General features: G+C 41.7%; 2 protein-coding genes across 2 annotated transcripts in view; one reads left to right on the top strand and one right to left on the bottom strand.

Moving 5' to 3' along the window:
- The window catches only part of PIGN (phosphatidylinositol glycan anchor biosynthesis class N), a 110,197-nt gene extending 107,147 nt beyond the window's left edge, over nt 1–3,050 (bottom strand). The window contains exon 1 of the mRNA XM_075728168.1: nt 3,017–3,050. The gene's annotated coding sequence lies outside the window, so the exon portion shown is untranslated. The remainder of the gene's footprint in view (nt 1–3,016) is intronic.
- A 444-nt stretch (nt 3,051–3,494) lies between these two features.
- RELCH (RAB11 binding and LisH domain, coiled-coil and HEAT repeat containing) overlaps nt 3,495–20,284 on the top strand; it is an 82,234-nt gene continuing 65,444 nt past the window's right edge. Inside the window, exons 1-2 of the mRNA XM_075704549.1 lie at nt 3,495–4,002; nt 19,931–20,020. Of these exons, the coding sequence (XP_075560664.1) occupies nt 3,495–4,002; nt 19,931–20,020 (598 nt within the window). The remainder of the gene's footprint in view (nt 4,003–19,930; nt 20,021–20,284) is intronic.

Below are 20,284 nucleotides of genomic sequence, written 5' to 3'. Positions count from 1 at the left end.
CACACTGTTGTACTACTTTTACTTCAAATCCCAATTTAACAAACACTTCTAAAGTCAGTTTCTCTGGGTAAAGCTATGTCTGTACTTAACACCCAAGTAACTATTAGCTACTGATATAAGCTATTCTCATTAAAAAACATGCCCTTAAAACTGGGACAGATACAGTTTCAGAGAAAAGGCAGAGGTCCTTAAGCACAAACTACCAACATTATAAGTCTCAGCATTTGCATTATTCAGCTCCTGCAGAATATCAAAATATTTTTGAGGTTAGAGAGTTTACAAAGCACTGAAATTCAATTTTTTGAAGGTCTGAAAATAAACATAAAAATGGTAACTTCCGTAAAGTTTCTTTTGAAAGGGGGTAAAAGTTACTCTTAAATAAACATACATAGACAAAGATTGTTTCAGGTAGCTCAGTTTTAGAAGATGACTTAAGCAAGAGTTGGTGGAACTCACAGATCTGCATTATTTTAAAGCAGAAATCAGATTTGCTTCAGATTTTCCTCCATTATTTTGTTCCCTGTGCCTTGATTGGGACTCCAATCAGATGAAAAAAAGCTACTCCACTGTAGGACGCACTAGAACACATTAACTCATATATTTCAAGTATTCAGCACAGAAAAACCCAAAATGGACCTAACAATTTTTTTTTTAAAATGAAATTGACCTTGTCTGTAGAAGCTGAAACAGAAAACCCCTTATAGCTTGACTTATACTGTATGTTCACTCACTGTTGAGAGCAGCTGACACTCCACCAGAGTAGCACAGAAAGCAAGCGTACTTTACACCCACATGACCCCACCAAACAGCACAGCAGGAACCCAAAACTGGTCATACGTTTAAGTTCATTAAACTTCAAAGCATTACCTGAAGATTTAACAATCCTACCAAAATCAACACAGTAAAAGCAAAGACTGAATTTTTTCTATTTATATTCCATCTCAAGAACCATAAGTTTAAAAGTTCATGAAAAAAGCATGCATAGATTGAAAAAACTATTTACCGACCACCACCTCCAAAAAATTCTGAAGATCTTTTTCCTACAAGCCCCTTGTATTTTGGATATTTAGCTTGACAGACACATTTCTAGAAATCAAGCTTTCTGAGATGTATTTAGGTATGCTGTTCTTCAGATATAGAACTTGAATCCTTTAAAAGTTAGAAGGAAACACTAGCTCCAGTAGGAGACAAAGCAGCCTGATGAACAATCTGCCTCTCTCAGAATGACTACCGAATTAAGGAAAAAAATAATTTGCAGCTGTCTGCCTCAAGTAGACCTATATAATGCTTTATTTCCAGAACTCATGCATCTTTTCCTGCCTTGCACATACTCCAAGGTGCTACACTTTCCTTATCAGGTTTTCTTCTCAGGTCTCTCAAAACACCACTCCTTTGGTATACCGTAAGAAACTGTTTTAAGCATATTGTTAAAAGCACATTTTTCTCCCTACATTCTTCAGTTCTGGAATACACATTCCAGCTGTGTTAACTTTATCCCAGCCATCCATAAATTACTTTGGAGCAACTGAGTGACATCTGTAAATATTTCAGTTCATTTCATAAACCCAAACAAACCTCTTTCGAAGTACAGAAACAGAGGAATACTTTTACATTATTTTAGGTGAGGAAGAGTGAAAAAAGTTAGTCCTTACTGTAACAGCACACAGAAGTCGGCAGAAATTAGTCTCTTACAGGCAGAATTTAGTGTTTGAACTACCGTTAGACGTCAAGTCACATGTAAACACTGCCGATGGCCACTAGAGGCTGCTCCAGGACATCAGTAAGTTTTTCCCTCCATTTTAAAGGAAGAGGCAGAACACCAGCCTATCTTTTAAGAAGTTCATACTGAACAAGCTTTAACTGTCCAGAAAGGAGAAAGCACATGATTTCTTTAAGGGTTCCTAATTCCACAGGAGCAGCAACAGTAAAATATTTTTGTTTGTATTTTTATTGTGGTCTGAGTCGAATTTTAAAGCATTTTCAATATACCACCATTTCACTTTATGCTACAACCAGTTCACACTCCACTACTTACTCTCTTTTTGTATATCAACAACATAAAGCAGTAAGTTAGTAAAAAAATTTCAAAGTTTATTATAGGACAGAATGCAAAATTCATTACACTATTTACAAAAATGTACGCAAATTAAAAGCACCAGTCTTTTATAGCATACTATCATGGAATAGCTTGCGGTCACTGTACTGAATATTGCTTCTAGATCTCAGCATCACCGCAAAACGCTGCCACTATTTTATTCCCAAGATTTCAGCCCCAGTTTTGCTCTCAGTAAAGCAAGAACTCCTAATGAATCCGCTTTACACAAACAGAGCTCCTGCTAGTGGGAACGGGACGTTATTTTCGAAGAAACAGAACAGAAAGCGACGCTGACCCTGTTCTGCATCGTTTCCAGTGAGCTGAACTTTCTGCGGCAGCAAACACTACCTGTTGCTACGCTGCTACTTCGATTATCTTGCCAGGTAACAAACAAGGTAACAGCTTCTCATCATCTTTTTAAGAATGATACCGTCACACTTCCAGACACATAACCAGTGCTTGCACCCTGCCCGATTTCAGGCTTATCAGGCACACCTGATGCTGGACGGCAGCTCATGCATGTTGGGGCCGCGGCCCCCAGGCCCCCCAAGCACCCGCCCGCCCGGGGGGGGGCCCTCGCACCGAGCTGCCGTCCCCAGGCAGCTCCACCCCGGCCCAGCCAACACAACCCGGGCACGGGGTCGGATGACGGGTACCTGGGGGTCTGGGCCCCAGCCCGGGCGCTGAAGCCGAGCCCCGCACACCCCCCCTACCCCAGCAACGCCCTTGCGCCACCGGCCGGGCCGCCGCCACAAGGCCCCCAAAGCTCTCCGCAGACCGGAAGGCCCAGGCCCGACGCCCACCCCCGCAGCGGGAACCGGCCCGGCCCTTGGGCCCGGTTCTCTGGGGCCGGGCCGGCGGCAGCCCCCCCCCCCCTCCCCGGCCCCGGGAAGCACTCAGTGCGCACGCGTCAAGACTCACTCGTCTCCCCCTGCCGCGAGCCCCAACAGCTTCCGCTTCCGCCTGGCCGTTCCCGCTCCCGGCCACGCCCCCCGCCCCCCGGCAAGGCCCCTCCTGCTGCCTCAGGCCCCGCCCCCAGCTGCCGTCCGTCTGCCGCGCGGAGCGGGCGGGCGGGAGGCCTGCGGGGGGAGGGTCTGGGTGTGGGGGGGGTGCGCTGCTCGCGGTTGGCCGGGGGAGCTCTCGCGAGAGTTGGGATCCGGAAGCGGTAGCGGGGCCGGCGGGGGGTGGTTGAGGAGGAGGCGGCGGCAGGGAGTCCGTCTGTCAGTCAGCCTGCCTGGCTGTCTGTCAGTCGCTGTTGCCGCTGGCGGCAACGCCCGCAGCAGCGAAGGGGGCTGGCAGCGGCCCCGGCCCCGCCAGAAGCGGCTGCGGCCGTGGCGGTTCCGCGCAGGCTTTGCCGAGGTAGCGCCTCGGCAGTGGTCGCGCCGTGTCGGGCTGTAAGATGGCGGCGGCGGGCGGGGGCAGCAGCGTGAACCCCTTCCTCAGCGACTCCGAGGAGGACGAGCCCGAGGAGTCCAGGCCCGGCGGCGGCAGCAGCAGCAGCAACGAGCCGGGCGGGCCGGTGTACCCGCCGCAGCAGGCGGCGGCAGCCGCGGGGAGCCCCGAGGAGCTGCCGGGTTTGCGTGCGGCGGCGCCGGGCGATGCCGGCGGCGGTGCGGGGGCGGGCGGCGGGGCCGGCGCGGGCCCCGGCGCGGGGGAGCCGCCGCGGGTGTCGATGGACGCGATAGCGGCGCAGCTTCTGCGGGACCAGTTCTTGCTGACGGCGCTGGAGCTGCACACGGAGCTGCTGGAGAGCGGCCGGGAGCTGCCCCGGCTCCGCGATTTCTTCTCCAACCCGGGCAACTTCGAGCGGCAGAGCGGGACGCCGCCCGCCGGCGGGGCCCTGGGCGGCCTGGGCGGCAGCGTGCTCGGGGGAGCCGGCGGCAGGGAGCCCGGGTCCGGGCAGCTCAGTAAGTGACCCTGGCTCGGGGGCGGCGGGGGCCGGGCCGGGGGCGGTGCGGGAGGGGGCTCTGGGGAGCCGTGGCAGCCGCCGCTGGGCGCACGGGGGCTGGGCGGGGACGCCTCACGGTGCGGCCCTGGCCGGTGCGTGTCTCTAGGGAAGCTGGGCGGCCGGGGAAGGCGTTTGGTATCGCTTCTTGTTTTCTGTAAACCTGCCTGCGGGGCTGAGGGAGGCTGCAGGAGCGGGGCAGCCGGGGGCTGAGAAGATGGGGTGCCAGGACCGATGTTACCCTGGTCCCGCTCACGTACCTTATCGAGCCTCGGTCTTCCTGTGAAGGTCACGCGTGTGCCAAACGTGGAAGAAATGCGAGGGATGGAAATTTCAGCCTTGATTTTTAGCCATCTCGGGGCATCTTGCGCCTTCTTTAGAGTGCCTACTGTCGAGATAAGTCATATGCTGCTAGGAGGAAAAGTTGGGTGTTAAGCTATGGCTGCTACATTTAAAGTCTAAAAATTGTCAAAAATGGGGTGTCAGGAGCCAGCATGTTATTTCTGCTGATGCACTGGAATGGCTAAGTCATCCAAGGATAGGTCTGAGTTTCACAGGTCATGCACAAGTAATGCAATGTTACCAATACAATACATTAATAACTAATACAATATATTCTGTTTGTCTTGTTTATGAATACTTAGCATTTCATACTTGGCTTTGTCCAGCTGAGGGCTTTAGTGTGGTTGTTTTCATGATAAGATTGGTGAATGTTGGAAAAACTCACGCTTCAACGCTTAGAACTGATATAAATTTCTGTTTCGTTAAAAGCAGCTTCCTTGGGGATTCCAGTCAATTCATCTGATTGATTAAACATTCTCTTTTCTTTGTTAACATGATATATTGTTTCCAGGTATTGATAATATACATACTCCAGTAGAATTAGAAAAACAGCAGCCTGTCTAACTGTGGTGTTATGCATGTAAAAAAAGACCTCTTGCAATCCTAGACCAATGTACACTTATGTGAGAACATCTTAATGATTATTGTGCTGACCGGCTGAATGATAGATGCTGATGGGACATCACTTAAAAAAAGGGGAGAGGAGGCAGGGGAGAGGGAGGGAGAGGAGGGGGGACTAAAACTTGTTTTGGAGCAGTTTAGTAATATTGAGGTGTGCTAAAAATAAATACTACACTAGACCTTAGGTTAGAGGTTAAGTGTAAGTGTCTTGAAATCTGATATCTACAACAGGTTAGAGTGTGCTTTTCGAAGGATTTTTTTGCCTCAACAGCGATTCAAAAGGCATTTCACACATGGTGACAGATCCAGAACAATGAAAAAACATGTATTTTTGTATAGCTCTGGTAGATTTTTGAACTTACTGCCATCAGACTTTCTTGCTGTCTGGAGTCTAGCATTGAGCTAGCAATTGTGACCGTGCTGTTCAACCTGATTCTGATTAATGTCAACACGAGCTGATAGTCTCATGCCTCTGAATTTATGCCAGTTTCAAAATGTTAAAAAATAGATTGCGGAAGACTGATGGGCTGAAAATTATACGGTCTTTGCAAGAGTTCTTTTCACTTCCCTCTTAAGCATCTGGTATTATTGGATTTACATAGAGGACTAAGCCGCAGGTCAGATCCAACAGTAAGTCTGAATAGTTTCCTAAGTTAGTTCAAAAAGTTCAGTCTTGTTGAGAGGTCCAGTCTGTTGTGTGCATATTTGTGCATCCTCCCATGGAGACTTGCAGAGAATGTATGTGAGAGTAGTGCAGGTACCTTGTCTCGCTTTAACATGCCAAAAGAAATTTGAGAATAAACCAATAGTTTTCTTCATAGAAACTATTGATGTAGAAAGTAGTGAAGTTTGGTATGATTGCCATTTCAAGGTCACTTGAATTTTATGCCTCAGTGAAAAAAGATTCTTAATATGGACAGATTAAAAAAAAAAAGTTATTTCTGTTGATATCTAAAGTCAGAATTTCTTCTCAGCACTAGCTCTGCACCTGTTCCTCCCTGCCCCCAAGTTAGATGAATTTCTATGGTTTTACACTGAGGTGTTTGATAATTTGAGTGGATGCAGAAAAAGTGTGACTGGCAATTCTTATTGAATGTGAAGTATGTTTGGAATGCTGCCTGAGGATTTCCACGGAGCAATGGAAAGCTTTTGTACTGTGCGTTCCTATACAGAATGGGAGAATTTCAGTGCATGTGTTCATTGGCACTTCTCAGAATCCTTTTAGGCAAGCTAAACTATGAGTGCATGCTGGAATTTGTTTTGTTTTTTTCTTATCTTTATAGACTGCTATAAAGAGATTTTAATGAAGTATCATAGGATTTAAACAACCAGCATCATGTGGTCAGTTAGTGACTTAGAAGCTGTTTTGTCTTTGAACCATGCTTCAGAGCACTTGGTTACAAAAGCAAATGATAGTCAGATGACTAGGATTCCTTAGTTTTTTGCAAAAACACCCTTCCATTTTCCAGCAGCAGTAATGTCACGGCTGCAAACAGAGATTAAGATGTATTGTAATTAAAAATATGGAAATGTATATTGTGTCTACCAACTTTGCTCTTCTACTTTGAAACAAATTCACTTTGTGAAGGAATCAACTCTGTTTCTTTAGATGCATGGCACTTGTGTACAGTCATCCTTCATGTCCCGTACCTCTGCCCAATCTTCCCAAACTTCTATGACAGCTTCTTCCATTGGTTTCAATAGCAGTAGCTCCACATCAGCTAGACCATTTTGATACCACTTTTCTAAGGCTACTCATGTGAGTGGTATGGTTTGGAAGTCCCTCCTTCATATGGCATTCCAGATTTTTTACAAGGCTTTGGTTAGCACTTTGTAGAATCATAGAATGTGTCCCCTTCCCTATCATCTTTGCATAAAGAAGTACAGTACAAATTGAGACAGTTGAAATTTAGAAAGAAAACTGTGGCTCAAATGTCTCATCCCTGTTCCAAAACCTCAGATGTTTTCCTGTATATACATATGACCATAATTCAAGCTTGAGCATAGTGGGTGAAGAAACTTCTTTTTTTTTTAAATGTAATTGATATGGTGCCCTTTGATTGCTATGCTTGGCAAATGCCCTTTCCTGAAGGGATGCAGCTTACACTGTCAGAACTAGCTTTCGTCTTAAAATCTGCCATTTATTTTTTTCTTTATGGCTCCAAAAGCTCAGCATTCTCAAAATTTGAAATAGCTTTAATGAAAATCATAAAGAAGGGGTTTGAACATTTATGTTACATCTGTTTTTCAGGAGATTATTTGTTTCTAGTTATTTCCAAAATAAAGTTGTTTGTAACTTTCTGGGGACTTCATTCCAGTTATAGTAAGCTAATCTGTGAGTACAAAAATATAAAGTATTGATGCTTCTTCATATTGAGCTCCTGGCTTTGTTTACGAGTTGGGATTCTGTTTTTTTTTTGTTTCAGATATTGTGAAATATCTCTCTGGTTTTGCTTGTAGCCTTTGAAATTCAGATGGGTCCTACTGGAAAAAGCCACATGGGAAGAGCGTATTGATTATGCTTTTGTAAGAAAGGGGTGTCTTGGTAACAGCTCTCAATCCTGAGTTGCAGACATTGTGACTATGTGCAGGCCCTTGTCACGATCAGCGTTTCGCCAGATTTTTGTTTTGTATGAATATATAGCAGAACAGGGCTACCTCAAAACAGTTCATTATATCTCAGCTTAAATGGCAGTCTAAATAAGATAGGAAATTGGGAAGAAGACAAATAAGTTCTGTTGTTCTAATGACTAGTTCTTCGTTTGTTAGGTGTTTTATTGTTGGCTCAAGTCTTTCGTTTGTTACTTTATGAAAGTAAGCAAAAATACATAGTCTTGTTGGTTCCCCCTCCAGATGCTGTGAGGTGGAATGACAACTTATGGGTGAGACAGCGGTTCTACTACCTGATTTGGGAAAGGTGCTCCTCTTGGTACGGACAGGATGGAAAGGTGTGGATAAATGGGTAATCAAAGCTGCTGGTATCGGCAGATGGGAGATGCTGAATGTTGTCTCTTTAGAAGAAGTACAGAAAACAGCTGAAAGAGTTTCTGTGTTGGGGAAGGCAGAAGTCAACCTCTCTTTATAGGCACTGTAAGCTAGTTCAGTTATGCGTGAGTTCAACCATGCCTTGGTTGAACGCTTCAGCAAAGCGAGCAGGCTTTGTGCCGAAGCAGCACACGTTTCCTTCTGACAGTTTTGCTGTTAGGGAAAGGGGAGATTGTTTTGCAGGAGGAGAGAAGAAGGGAAACAGCAATAAGATTAGCTAGAACTTTGCATTTCAGAACCAACCATTGGAAGCTGCTTTAATCTCACCTGTACATAATTTCAATTCCATATATGTTATATCAAGTTTCCTGTAGCTTTTCTTCCTTTGAGAATTTATTTTTCTTGACTGAAGATGTGACTCATAAATTCTGTTCAGCTGAGAGAGCACTTGCTGGAAATTCTATACGAGCTTCATTACTTGATATAAGAAGATTTGTCTAGTATTTGCAAGCAAGTCATGATCAAGTAGGTATTGATGTCAGCTGTGTTGGAAGCTGATCTGTGTGCAGTCCATCAACTCTGTTAATTCAAAATTTGTAAATGCTTCTATGTTCAATGAACTCAGAATTAATGAAAATATGGAAAAAGAATCTTTTACAGGAAGTTCTCATACTTTCAAACTGAACTAAGATTTGTTACAAATTCTGAGTTAGGTAATTTATATATGGAACTATTTAAAATACAGCATCAGGACTCTCCTATCAGTATATAAAGATAAGTCATAAAACCTTATGCTGTTTTGTGTTCAAAGTTATAACTCTATCTTCAGTGTATTACTTGTATTTGGTTTTCTAGTGTGTTATAAAGATGCAGGTTTGAGAAACTGAGTTGAATTCTCCTCTAGCATAGGCTAAACATTGGAGTGATTCATTAAAGGTTGTAGGCCTTGTATTTTTATTTATGATGCATGTGCCTAAGACATGGCACAAAGTATATTGAGTTTGTTGGACAAAAAGTTTAAAAAAACTTGTAAAGAATTTTTGGTTTTTTTTTTTAAGACAGACCAAGCTGAAAAAGCTCTTGAGAAACACTGAACTCTTTCCCCCAGCGCACCATAGGGGAGAGGCAATTTACTTCCTCCCTTCCTGCAACATAATGCTGCATGGTAGTGGTGCAACTGATTACTTTGCTGTTGAATTGAAGGAAATACTGTTACGTAAAAACTCACAGAATAAGAATTTCTTATTTATATAACAAGTACTTTTTCATCTTGGTTTGATGTTGGAGGGGAGAGCGAGCTATCGGCTGTTTTGTCATTGGACAAAACTGTTGGACTATGAGAAATCATGGCAAAAATAATCACAGAATCACAGACTGGTTGAGGTGGGAAGGGACCTCTGGAGCTCATCTCAGCCAACATCCCCTGCTCAAGCAGGGCCACCTAAAGCCAGTTGTCCAGGACCATGTCCAGACAGCTTTTAAATCTCTCCAAGGATGGAGGCTCCACCACCCCTCTGGGCAACCCATGCCAGTGCTCTGTCATCCCCACAGTAAAAAAGTGTTTCCTGATCTTCAGAGGGAACCTCCCGTGTTTCAGTTTGTGCCCACTGCCTCTGGGCCTGTCACTGGGCACCACTGAGAAGAGCCTGGGTCTGTCCTCTTTGCACCCTCTCTTCAGGTATTTGTATACACTGATAAGATCCCCACTGAGCCTTCTCTTCTCCAGGCTGAACAGCCCCAGCTCTCACAGCCTCTCCTCATGCTTCAGTTGCTAGTTGCTAGTTTTTAATTTTTTTTTAATTTTCTATAGAATCCATGTGGACACATGGTTTTAAAACTTAACTGGAAAATTTACTACTATCCTGAGATAAATGTAGAAATCGGGGAAAGGGGAACATTACTAGAATTGAAATATGAAGAAAACTGAGAGAATACAATGCTTGAGAATTAAGATGGGTATTATCTATACACTTTAAGTAGTCCCTCAGCAAAGACAGTAATTTAAGGACTAGACTGATAGAATTTTGTTTGATGTCAGAGAGTATAACAGAAAGCTGGATTACTGCAGAGAATGGAAAAATCCTTGTAATGCAAGTTAATTGATACATGTTGTGAAATGCAGTGCTGCAACATCAAGCATATGGAGTGAAATTGATGCTGTTGATGCTTTCGGATTTCTGCTTGAAGCCAGCTGGGGTCTTGAGCTGGAAGAAGTACCTCCATGCCATGCTTCTCCCTTAGCTTTTTTTGTTTGGGAAGCTCTGGTAGCTCAACCACACTGCAGCATGTATGTAGGGAGCCAGGCTGGGTTCGGTGCTTTCCCCAAGGCCATGTGCCCCTGCACCTCACTGCAACAACATTCAAATGGCTTTGTGCAGGGCTGGCTTAATTCTTTCAAACTCAACTAATTTGGATGCTGCCTGAGACTGTCTATGCAGTAAGCCCCCCACAAAAGCAGTATGATATTGGTGTAACTCTCCTACCCCAGTTCAGTGAGTGCGAGTGTGTTATTTCTGTGCTAGGGTGCAAGATCTATCTATTTTCTACTTGTAATTTCATCTTTCTCATGAGCTTCTGCTGTGTGCCTGTCATGGGAGTAAGCGTTCTATCTTTCTACTGCAATGTATCTGCAAAGTATCTGGTTTACATATCTGGTGATTGGTTATTTTTTTTTTCTGCTGTTCTTCGCCAGCAAGCATAGGTTATGTTTCTCCAAGTGCCTTTAGGATTTTTACCCTCATATACTTTCTATGAATTTTCATAGCTTGTTAGTAATATGAAGCAGGTAAATGTATTGATCATCTGTTTTCAATCTGATTTGGATTGCCTGTCATGGACTAGTATTATCTGATCATCTTGAATGCCTCTTCCAGGTAATTTGTAAGTGGATTGCTCTGACCGCTTGAAAGTTAATTTTATTCTAGTAGCTTAACTTAGTTTCCTTTTCATTTGGATGATGATCTGAGGACTTCTTTTCAGGACTTACCAACTTTGAAAATTCAGCAGGTCTCGTTGAGTAAGAATATCTGGGAGAGAGCAAAAGAGGCACTTGCAGTTGCAAAACAAGGTTCATAGGTTAGGTGCTTACAATTTAGTGCCTGATGCAATGAATTACTTTAAGGCTCTTAGTTCCATCTCAGAGTTACCATAGTGATGTGGAATGTGTTGATCTGGTAAAATTTACTCTGCAAGTTCAAATTGGTTTAAAAAATTGATGCATAGGTATGTTTCTACCGTAAAGATTTTATGCTAGATCACATAGCTGCTGCCGTGGATCAAGTTTGCTTTGCTGGCTGATCCAGCATTAGTAAGCTTGGAACAAGTTGAAACATATCAGAATTTTTAAATGCAGCAGCTATTTAAGACTTGTCAAAGTAATATTGCTCCAGAGTTGTCTTGTGAAATTTGGTAAGGCTTAAAGAAATTTGCAGTATCATTTATGGGGAATTAAATAGTTTAATTCATTTATTCATATGTATTGCACAGCATACCTATTTCAGTTGCTACATAATGCAGCCACAAATACAAACTGTGAATTGATGATCACTTTTTAAAGTGTTAATGATGTCCGATTCTTTGATTGAATGTAGAAAGGACTCCATTAAAGCTCTTCAGATATTTTACACTGTTCCACATCTTCTGTGAATGCTATCCCTCTTGCCAGTTGGTTTATTCACATACGCATATGTGCAGTTCAGTGCTAATATGGGTCTTGAGCATGTGCAAGTAAATACAAGAGGAAGTTTATTCTTTCTCCCAGATAGTCTCTGTCCGCAGTTTCCTTGGCTTCTGCTGTTTTGTGCCTGTGATATTGTGCAGGACAGCTGAAAATGCAAGTTATCAAGGACATGTTTTTCCAGACCAGTATCTCTAGAAGAGAGCAGGCCATCTGTTGTGTGGCCATAAGGGCTGGTTTATTCTAGGTCTTGAATATTTAAGGTAGGTATAATACCTAGTTTGCTGACTTCTTTACCGCCAACAGAAACAGATCTAAAATAGATATTTATACACTTGCATTTCCTTAGAAGTGAACTTCAACAGTTCTTTTATTGTACCTGTAGCACAGAGAAAAAAAAGGAAAAAAAGTGGCAGACCTGAGTAGTTTCTAAGGAAACTTCTCAATTGGGATCTGTTATGAGAGTACTTGCTGGTTTGCCTGTATCTCTTTGAACTTAAAAATTAGATTGGAAGTCCCAAACGTAAAGATAAGCTGTACCCTATAAAATATAGTCTGTACTCTATAAAATATATTGTACTGTTGTCCTTTCCAGATGTATATGAAGTTTTTTTTCCAACCTTTGATTTGCAGACCCCTTAAAGTTTCAGCTTTGATCTCCTTATGACATAATCGTCTTTTGGATAGAAAATTTTCCATCAGAGGTTCTTCCATGCAAGAGGGGTTGTATGTGTATATTGGGAGGAGGGAGAGCTTAACTCATAACAGCACTACTCATGAGGAAAAACTTCTGTATTTATTTAAAGTTACATGGAACTAATTCCTTCATTATCTTAAAGCTTGTCTTAATAATAGTCCATGGGTTGTAGGTTGAAAAACATTGCAGTGGGGGGCTTTTTTAGCTTCTCGCTTTTCGTAGATCTGAAAGAGTATCTCAGAATTAGAAATTTTTGCTTGAATTATCTCACATACAGCTGTAATTACATGGTTTTCTAACATTTGTAATCTCTAACTACTTTCAACGTATGGTATTTCATAACATTTGGACTCTAATTTACTGCCATATATTAAGGTGTAGCATGTCTGTTGGTTGAATTATCATGGGTTTTTTTTAATTCATAAGAAAATTAAACCTTAGCAGTTCCCTATTTTAATAATTTTGTTCTGCAAAACAAATTTTTGATGATCAGTTCAAGAATGAAGTACAACTTATTTCTGCTGCTGCAGAGAATTGCATCCTGGAGTCTCCAGGTTTTTTTCTTTTCTAGAAATAGCCATCAAGATGGTGATGCTAAGGAATAATTTTCGATGGCCTCAGTCATTCACTTATGTAACTTTCAAGGTCTGTTTTTATTTAGGAGAAGCTAGAAGGCATTAACCTGAAACGGTTTGTAAGTAGAGTTGTACCTGAGACTGAATTGAGAGGCCTTGTTAAGGTTTCTCCCTGGTGAATTCCTATGTAGTAAAAATTTAATTTAGTGAAGAGAGTGTATTATTATCAACTAAAATTACTTCTGGTGGATCAAGTTGCTTGTGTGATACTTCTAACACCAACGTTAAAACATTTTAACTTTCTCTAAAGTAAAAGAGGAAAAAAGCCAGGGGGGAGCAGGAGAAGTCTGTGCTTCTAGAAGCAGAGCTTCTGGAGATCTGCTTGGATAAATATTCAGAATTCTCTATATAAATCTCTTGTATGCAGTAGCATGAACAGTGTTCCAGAACAGTTTTTTCCAAGCCTGTGGTATGTTGCATGTTCCTGTTTGGTAAGGCTACAGTAAATGACAAGTAGAACTATATTAAACAATCAGGTGTAGCGTCTTCAAAGAGTGGGTTTTGGTTTCTTTTTTTAGCGCAAAGTAGTGGGTTTTTTCTTTTTTCTCCAAAGAGTAATGTGTGAGGATGGATTCCTGAAGAGTCTAGATGATGGTTCTGTAATAGCATGATAGGCATAACTTATCCAGACTAATGGACTTTGGACTTTTACTATCACCAAAAAAGGTTGTCTCTTCCTATGACATGTGTGAGCTGTCTGCCTACAGCTGTTTCTTCCTACGTATAACCATGTAATTCATGCAAAGCCTGGCTTAAACTGGGAAAGATTTTTGTCCTAGTATATGGAATATCCAGTGGAAAGCTGCTCTGGTCTTGATTGGGGAAGATTCACTTTGCACTGTGTCTTGTTCCATATAGATACTAATCAAAACCAAATTTCCAGTAGCCAGTTATTTCTCTGATCAGTTTAAAATGTGGTTAGCCAACTATTTTACTTATTAGTTTGAAATACGGTAACAGTCTTGTTTCAGGGTTACAGATATTTTTCAGTACAGGTGAACACTGACAGAGATGCAAAGTGAATTTGTCTTGTACAATCACAGTATCATTATTACTTGTTGAATTTCAAAGAAAAAGATGGAGTTCTTGGTCTTCATATGCTCCGTTTGGTTAACTGTTAGTACATGATGATATGATTTCCTGTGATCTCAGAGAAAATATGACAACTTACTGGCTGCTTTACCACCTAGTAATTTTTTAAAATCAATTTAGATGTTTGCAAAGTAAATTCAAATAGCTTCTAAAAGTTTTGTTGTTTGGGTTTTTTTTTTCTGGAGCCTTTCTATCAAGAAGTAGTATTGCTTGGTTTGTTTTTAGCTGATTTACAACGTTATGCTCATGTAAAGATTATTAAATAATGTATTTTTGTACAAGACTGCACCTAATTTCTGCTTAATTCATGTACTGTGAAACTATGGCTAATATGATCCCTCTTGGTGTCCCTGTAGGTAAGCTGGTAAAAATAAACCATTTTTACCATCAGAGTGAATGAAACTTAACCTCTTTCATATTACATATATCAGTGGAAGGGGATGTATCACTTTGTTTTGAGATTTCTTTACATTTTCCTCCTCCTTTCAGTGAAAGAGCTGAATATGCCTAGGGAGCAGAAGCTGTCAGCAGAAATCTGCGTGTCATACAGGTTACAGTTTTGGGAATAAGGAGGAAATTAAAATTCCTTTCCTCTGGAATGAAGTAATATTTTAAAAGATTGTATAAATTAATAAAAACGTGGTGGTGAACCTGGTTTTTAACTTCACAAATGAAATTAAAAACATTACATTTTTCAACAAATGGGTTAAAAAACTTCTTAGCTTCGAGTATCAAATATGAATCTTAGCTTTTGGATTTTATTAATCCTTTTCCAGTGGTAGAGGTAAGAGACAAGAACTATACACAGGATCTCCTTTACTATCCCAATCTATCTATTTCCTGGCATTTCAGTAGTACGAGCTATGAAAAGCCTAAGCCTATTTCACTTGCTTTGTATGCACCTGTGGCACTCCGTTGTTCTATATTGCAGTGATATGCTTTCTGGAGTTGTTTATACCTGCTTGTCAAAACTGTCCTTGTTATGTTGCTTTACCATTTCTGAAACAGTAAACTGACAGCAATTATTTTTTCACTGTTCACTAAGAAAGCTTTTAGCAAAAAAGAGTTGCAGATTAAAAAGAAAAGTGTTTTAATTCAGAATACTAGAGAAGGAAATATGAAATCCATGCACAGAAGACTGTTGGTAAGAATGTGCATATCATGACAGTGAAATGGCTTCCCACTGCTGTGTCACGTTGGGTTTTTTCTAGAAAAGAAACAGAATTCAGCCAAAGTGTACTTCTCCTTTTCAGCGGTTTCCCCCTGCAAGATTCTGCTTTGATTATTCTTTGCCAAATAAGTAAAACCTAAGATTTTTATTTTCTATTAAAAAAATAAAGTGAATAAATATACGCTGTTTTCCTAAAAAAATCAGATTTTTTTTTTTTTCTTTTTTCTCTTCCCCTTTCAGTTCAGAAAGTAGTTCTCTTTTCTGAATGCTTTAGTTGAAATACTTCCACTCAGTGTACTGGAGTACAACTATTTGTACTTCAGAAAAATGGTGATGTTTCACATTCCTCAGGTGAGCTACATGGCCGATCCCTCTCCTTCAAACAGTCCTGCCCATTTTCCTGGTGAATGAGGCCATTGCGCTGCCAGCAGGGCGGTACTGTTTTCACCCTCTGGCCCTTTGCTGAGCGGGTACATCCTTTATGGAAGCGTAAAATTTGATGTTATGTTACTCTGCAGTTTTGTGGATGATGGCATTAGTCTTGGGAGATAAACCTCCACTGATGACTGCCTACGCAGCCAAAGGTGAGGAGTGAAGCAACAGGTACAGTTACCCCCACGGTGCCATTTTAGGTAGGTGAAGCGATGGGGCAGGCCTGCTGCCGTTCTGCTTTGGGCAATCTTCAGCATAGCCCTGGCCAGGCAGCGCGTGTGTGCCGTGACTCTCCTGTTGGTGATGTACCTGGCAGGCTTGCCAGCCTTCACCTTCCTGGGAGATATTCTCAGTTAACCGTCTCATTTAGCTTTCTCTTCTCGCCTTGTTATCCCATGGCTGATACCTTAGTAGGCTCTATCAGAAATCCCTTTTTGCTCTTTAAACCCGCTAAGTTTGTGTGCGGTGCTTGGCTCTGTTCCTCGAGAAGCTTCAATGTGTTGTGCAATAACGGCTCCAAAATTCATCTCGCCTAGTCTTAGCGGGGCAAGATCCAGGTCAGTAGTGCTGCCATGGCATTTGATGGAAGCAGCAGGTCCCTTTGCGGCCCGCTCTCCCCTCAGCCTTCGCTCCAGCGCGGCTGTGCCTCGGGGCAGAGACTGTGGTGTAGCCGAGGCAGGCGCTACAAGCTCCGCAGTATGCGTGCGAGGGGGTGGAGTTGCCATTTGGGCCTCACCCGGCCTGGCTGTGCTGGAAGCCCATTTTTCCGGGTGGGGAGCAGAAACAAGTAGCTGCACCAGCACTGAAGGCAGAGGGAGCAGCTCCCGCATCGCTTCCTTTCCTGCTGCCTGAAACACCTGTTTCAGCGGGAGCTGTGGCAGTGCAACACTGTCTGTGACTGGGCTTTCCCTGTAGCTGGGACTTGGCAGGATATAACCTTAGCCCTGATGATTTATTGATGCCTGTGGAGCCAGTTTGGCCAGGAGGTGGCTCAGCTGAAGTGCTTCAGCACTGGTGGCCTCTTACCTTAACAGCAGGAACCACTTCTGTAGCCACACCACATACTTTAAAGACAATAGCCTATAGCAAAGTAGTGGTAGAAGTCTTGTTACATTATTCAGGCTAACCATTTCGTTTGAGTTGCGTTATGGAAGCTATAATTTCCCAACTTGATTGAGTTCTGCAATATGTATCATCTAGTGGGACACTCGATTGAGAAAATACTGTTCAGCCTGTGTGTGTATGCAGTTGTCTCTGTTACTGTTTCATTTCCTGTAGCGTTTGTTTGGATAGCTGTACACAGTTCTCGGTGTAGATTCAGGTCCCACAAATGCGATATGTAAGGACAGTTTTCATTTTAAACCCTATCTTCAGATTGAACCGTGTGGACATAATGACTTCCAGCACCCAAATTGGCTTGTTTTAGTAATGACAGCATGCTTGGGGGTGATGATAACTGAGGCAAGTACTTTTGTTAATGGGAAGGAGGATCAGCATTACTGGGAGAGGGAAATAATGGTAGCAGGAAACAGGCCATGAGGCTAGTGTTCCTCAGCACATCTTTGTTTGGTTTAATCAATCTGAATTGAGTTTTTTGTGTCTCTTCATAATGCCAACCTGTATGTAAAGACTATGTCAGATGTTTGCCGTTATCATGAACACTGTAATGATAAGGAGAAATCTAAATTGTGAACGTACGAGTTTCAACACTACAAAATGCTGCTGTGCCTGCAGATGTGGTGCCTAAGGCAGTTTCTGGGTGTTAAAATCATAAAAAACCTTGCTTTTAGTTAGTTTCTATAAGGACTGTTAAGGTTGTAAAACTGATTGATATTCACTGGCTGGGAATTGTGAATTGTTGGATTTACAGCTGCTGGTATGATCTTAAATGACTTCCATTGTGTACCTTGTGATACAGACTTCGATTACCCCATGATTTTTTCTAGACAACTGGTTTTTTTCAAGACGTTTCTGGCTGCTTTGGCAAATAAGTTTGTGTTTTATGGCTGGATTTGTTTTAACATTTGTCGGGGGAGAGCATTTGCCTCTGAAGCGTACCACTAGTCATATGAAAAAAGGGCTTTTGCTTATGGCTTTGGATGCTTGAATAATTGTGATGTGGTTGACTTTACCTGAAAATTTGAGCATAGTTTTTCTGATTTTACCGGCTTCATAAGAGAAATAGAAAATTGATCTGTGAACGTGGCAAGACTGCAGGAGGGAACAGAGTTGTATTTCTGCTTTTGCCATAGCGATGCTATATGTGAGACTGGGTCACTTTTCTTAAACATCAGCTTTTCATTGAGATCTCTGTTTGAATGTTGTCTGTTACTCGAGTCTTGAATTTTATTTAAAAAAATGATCTTGCAGCTCCCAATGAAATAAATTGGAGCAGTACTTACTGAACAAGGTGGCAGGTGTTTTGAAAAGTCGCCTCTGGAGACTTCACGCTGTGCATTCAAAATTCATGTTTACTTTTGAACTTAACCACATTAAATGTGGTTCCCCATATATAAAATGCAGTTTGTTTTCACAACGGTCCATTTTGCAAAGATGCTGTAAAAAGAAGAGTTTGTACTATGCTGCTAAGTGCTATAGAACAGCCTAGAGAGACTTACTAAATCAGATTAATGTCTGGAAAAAAATGCGGTAGATAAGACCAGAACCTGCAAACGAACAGTGAGTTTTAAAACTAAATACTGAATAGAGACTCATTGAGGAGCAACAGTCTGTTTCATTGCCTGGATGACAAGGCATAGTCATGGGGAAAAAAAATTGTGGTTAAATATAAACTGTATGCTATCATATACTTTATGTCCATAAAACAGACAAGTTAGGGTTGCCAGGCACTTGAGTTTTGGTACTGTGTAACTTGGCTAGAGTTGACAAAACTAATGTTCTCTGTAGCTTTTCAGGTGAGTGTAGATGCTTTAATCAGTCTCAATCCAGGCGTTGTTCTTTCAGTCTGCTGCTGGCCTGTACGTAGAGAGGGTGTCACAAGACCTTAAGGGACAACTTAGGGTCAAATGTACCAAAAATAACCTCATTAATAGATTTTTTTTTTTAACGTAATGCAGAATTCGGGGGCAACTTAAATACTTTCTGTAATATTAGTAATGACAGAATTTGACTGGCGAATGATGAAATTGGTTCTGTTTCCACTGACAGTTATGAGGTTTTTTGACAGCCCCATGGAATTTGTTCTTTGTTAATGTGACAACAGCTCTGAAGTAATTAAAATTGTTTCTGAAATGCTACATAGAAATTAATTTCAAAAGGAGGGGGAGGATAATAAGTTACTTAATATAATTCCTGCATGTTCAATTGTGTTAGGAACGTGTTCTATTTATTTTGGGTTCTGTCACAGAGTAATTTCTTTGCGCATTTTTCTAATAAAAAGGTGAATGTGTGCTTCAGCAGACTGGAAATGATCAAAATGGCATTTTGTTTGATCCCCCCCTCCCCCCCCCCCCCCCCCCCCCCCCCCCTTGGTTTTGTGAAAAATGTCAAGGTCAGATCAAAAGCTTATGCTGGGTACTGAATTTCTTGATTTTTTTTTTTTTTTTTTTTTTTTGAGTAACAATTTAATTCTAGAGTGTGAATATTATACCTGCGGTAGTATGAACTGTACTTGTTTTGCTTTAATTTTGCTAGGTAATGCATTCCTTTGTAAATGTAGTATTAAGTGGGTATGTGCTGAATTTAATGGCTAGTCAGGAGATATGTAGAAAAGTATTTGGGTCACGTTAACATGCCTTAAAATACTAAAAAAGGGGAAAGGAAGTAGCATGTTTGGGGCAGTTACAGGTTTCTGCAAAATGGGAACAGAACTGCTTGAAAGTTGTTGCAGATTTCTTGTGCGTGCTCACCTGCATGTCCAAGCAAAGGTCCCTGGCCCTTGTGGAAAAGGGGAAGTGCTACACTGCACTGCTCCTCATCTGCTGAGGACAGGGTAGAAATATCACCTTTTGGGGGGGGGCAAGGGTGAATTTCTTACAGTGTCTGTTCACTGAACTTGCTGTAATGCTGTATTTTTTTTCCAAATTTACTGACATACTCTTTACTTAGAGACAGACTTTTAGAAAATGCAGTAAAATTTCAGTCTTGCAGAACACTTACTTAGCCTTTGATTTATAGTTTCTGAAAGAGAAGATGTTTTGCCTTTCTCTATCAAAGCCAGTCAACTCTTCAGGATTTTTTTCTGATATCTTTTTTTTTTTTTTTTCCCCCCCCCTTAAGATCGTGCCGGAAGCATCAGTACTCTTGATTCCTTAGATTTTGCAAGATACTCTGATGATGGCAATAGGGAAACAGACGAGAGAGTAGCAGGTAAGTTTTTTGTATGATTTAGGAATCATAGAATGCTAACTTTACCGCTTGACTTGTTGTTTCTAGCATAAGTGTATTTATATGAACATTCCTGAAGATGACAAGACTTCAGTGTGGTGGTTTAAGTAGTTACTTAATGATATGATCATGTTTCAGACACTTCTTCTATAATTACTGTAAATAGTCAGGCAGGTGTACTTCTGTATGATTCCAGGTGTTACCAGGGTAGAAGCAAGCAGTATACTTGAAAATTATGCCGTGTTT

Source organism: Pelecanus crispus, chromosome 2, assembly GCF_030463565.1.
Source record: "Pelecanus crispus isolate bPelCri1 chromosome 2, bPelCri1.pri, whole genome shotgun sequence".
Taxonomy (NCBI): domain Eukaryota; kingdom Metazoa; phylum Chordata; class Aves; order Pelecaniformes; family Pelecanidae; genus Pelecanus; species Pelecanus crispus.
Note: the sequence above shows the minus strand (reverse complement) of the source record. Positions and strands in the feature narration are given on the sequence as shown.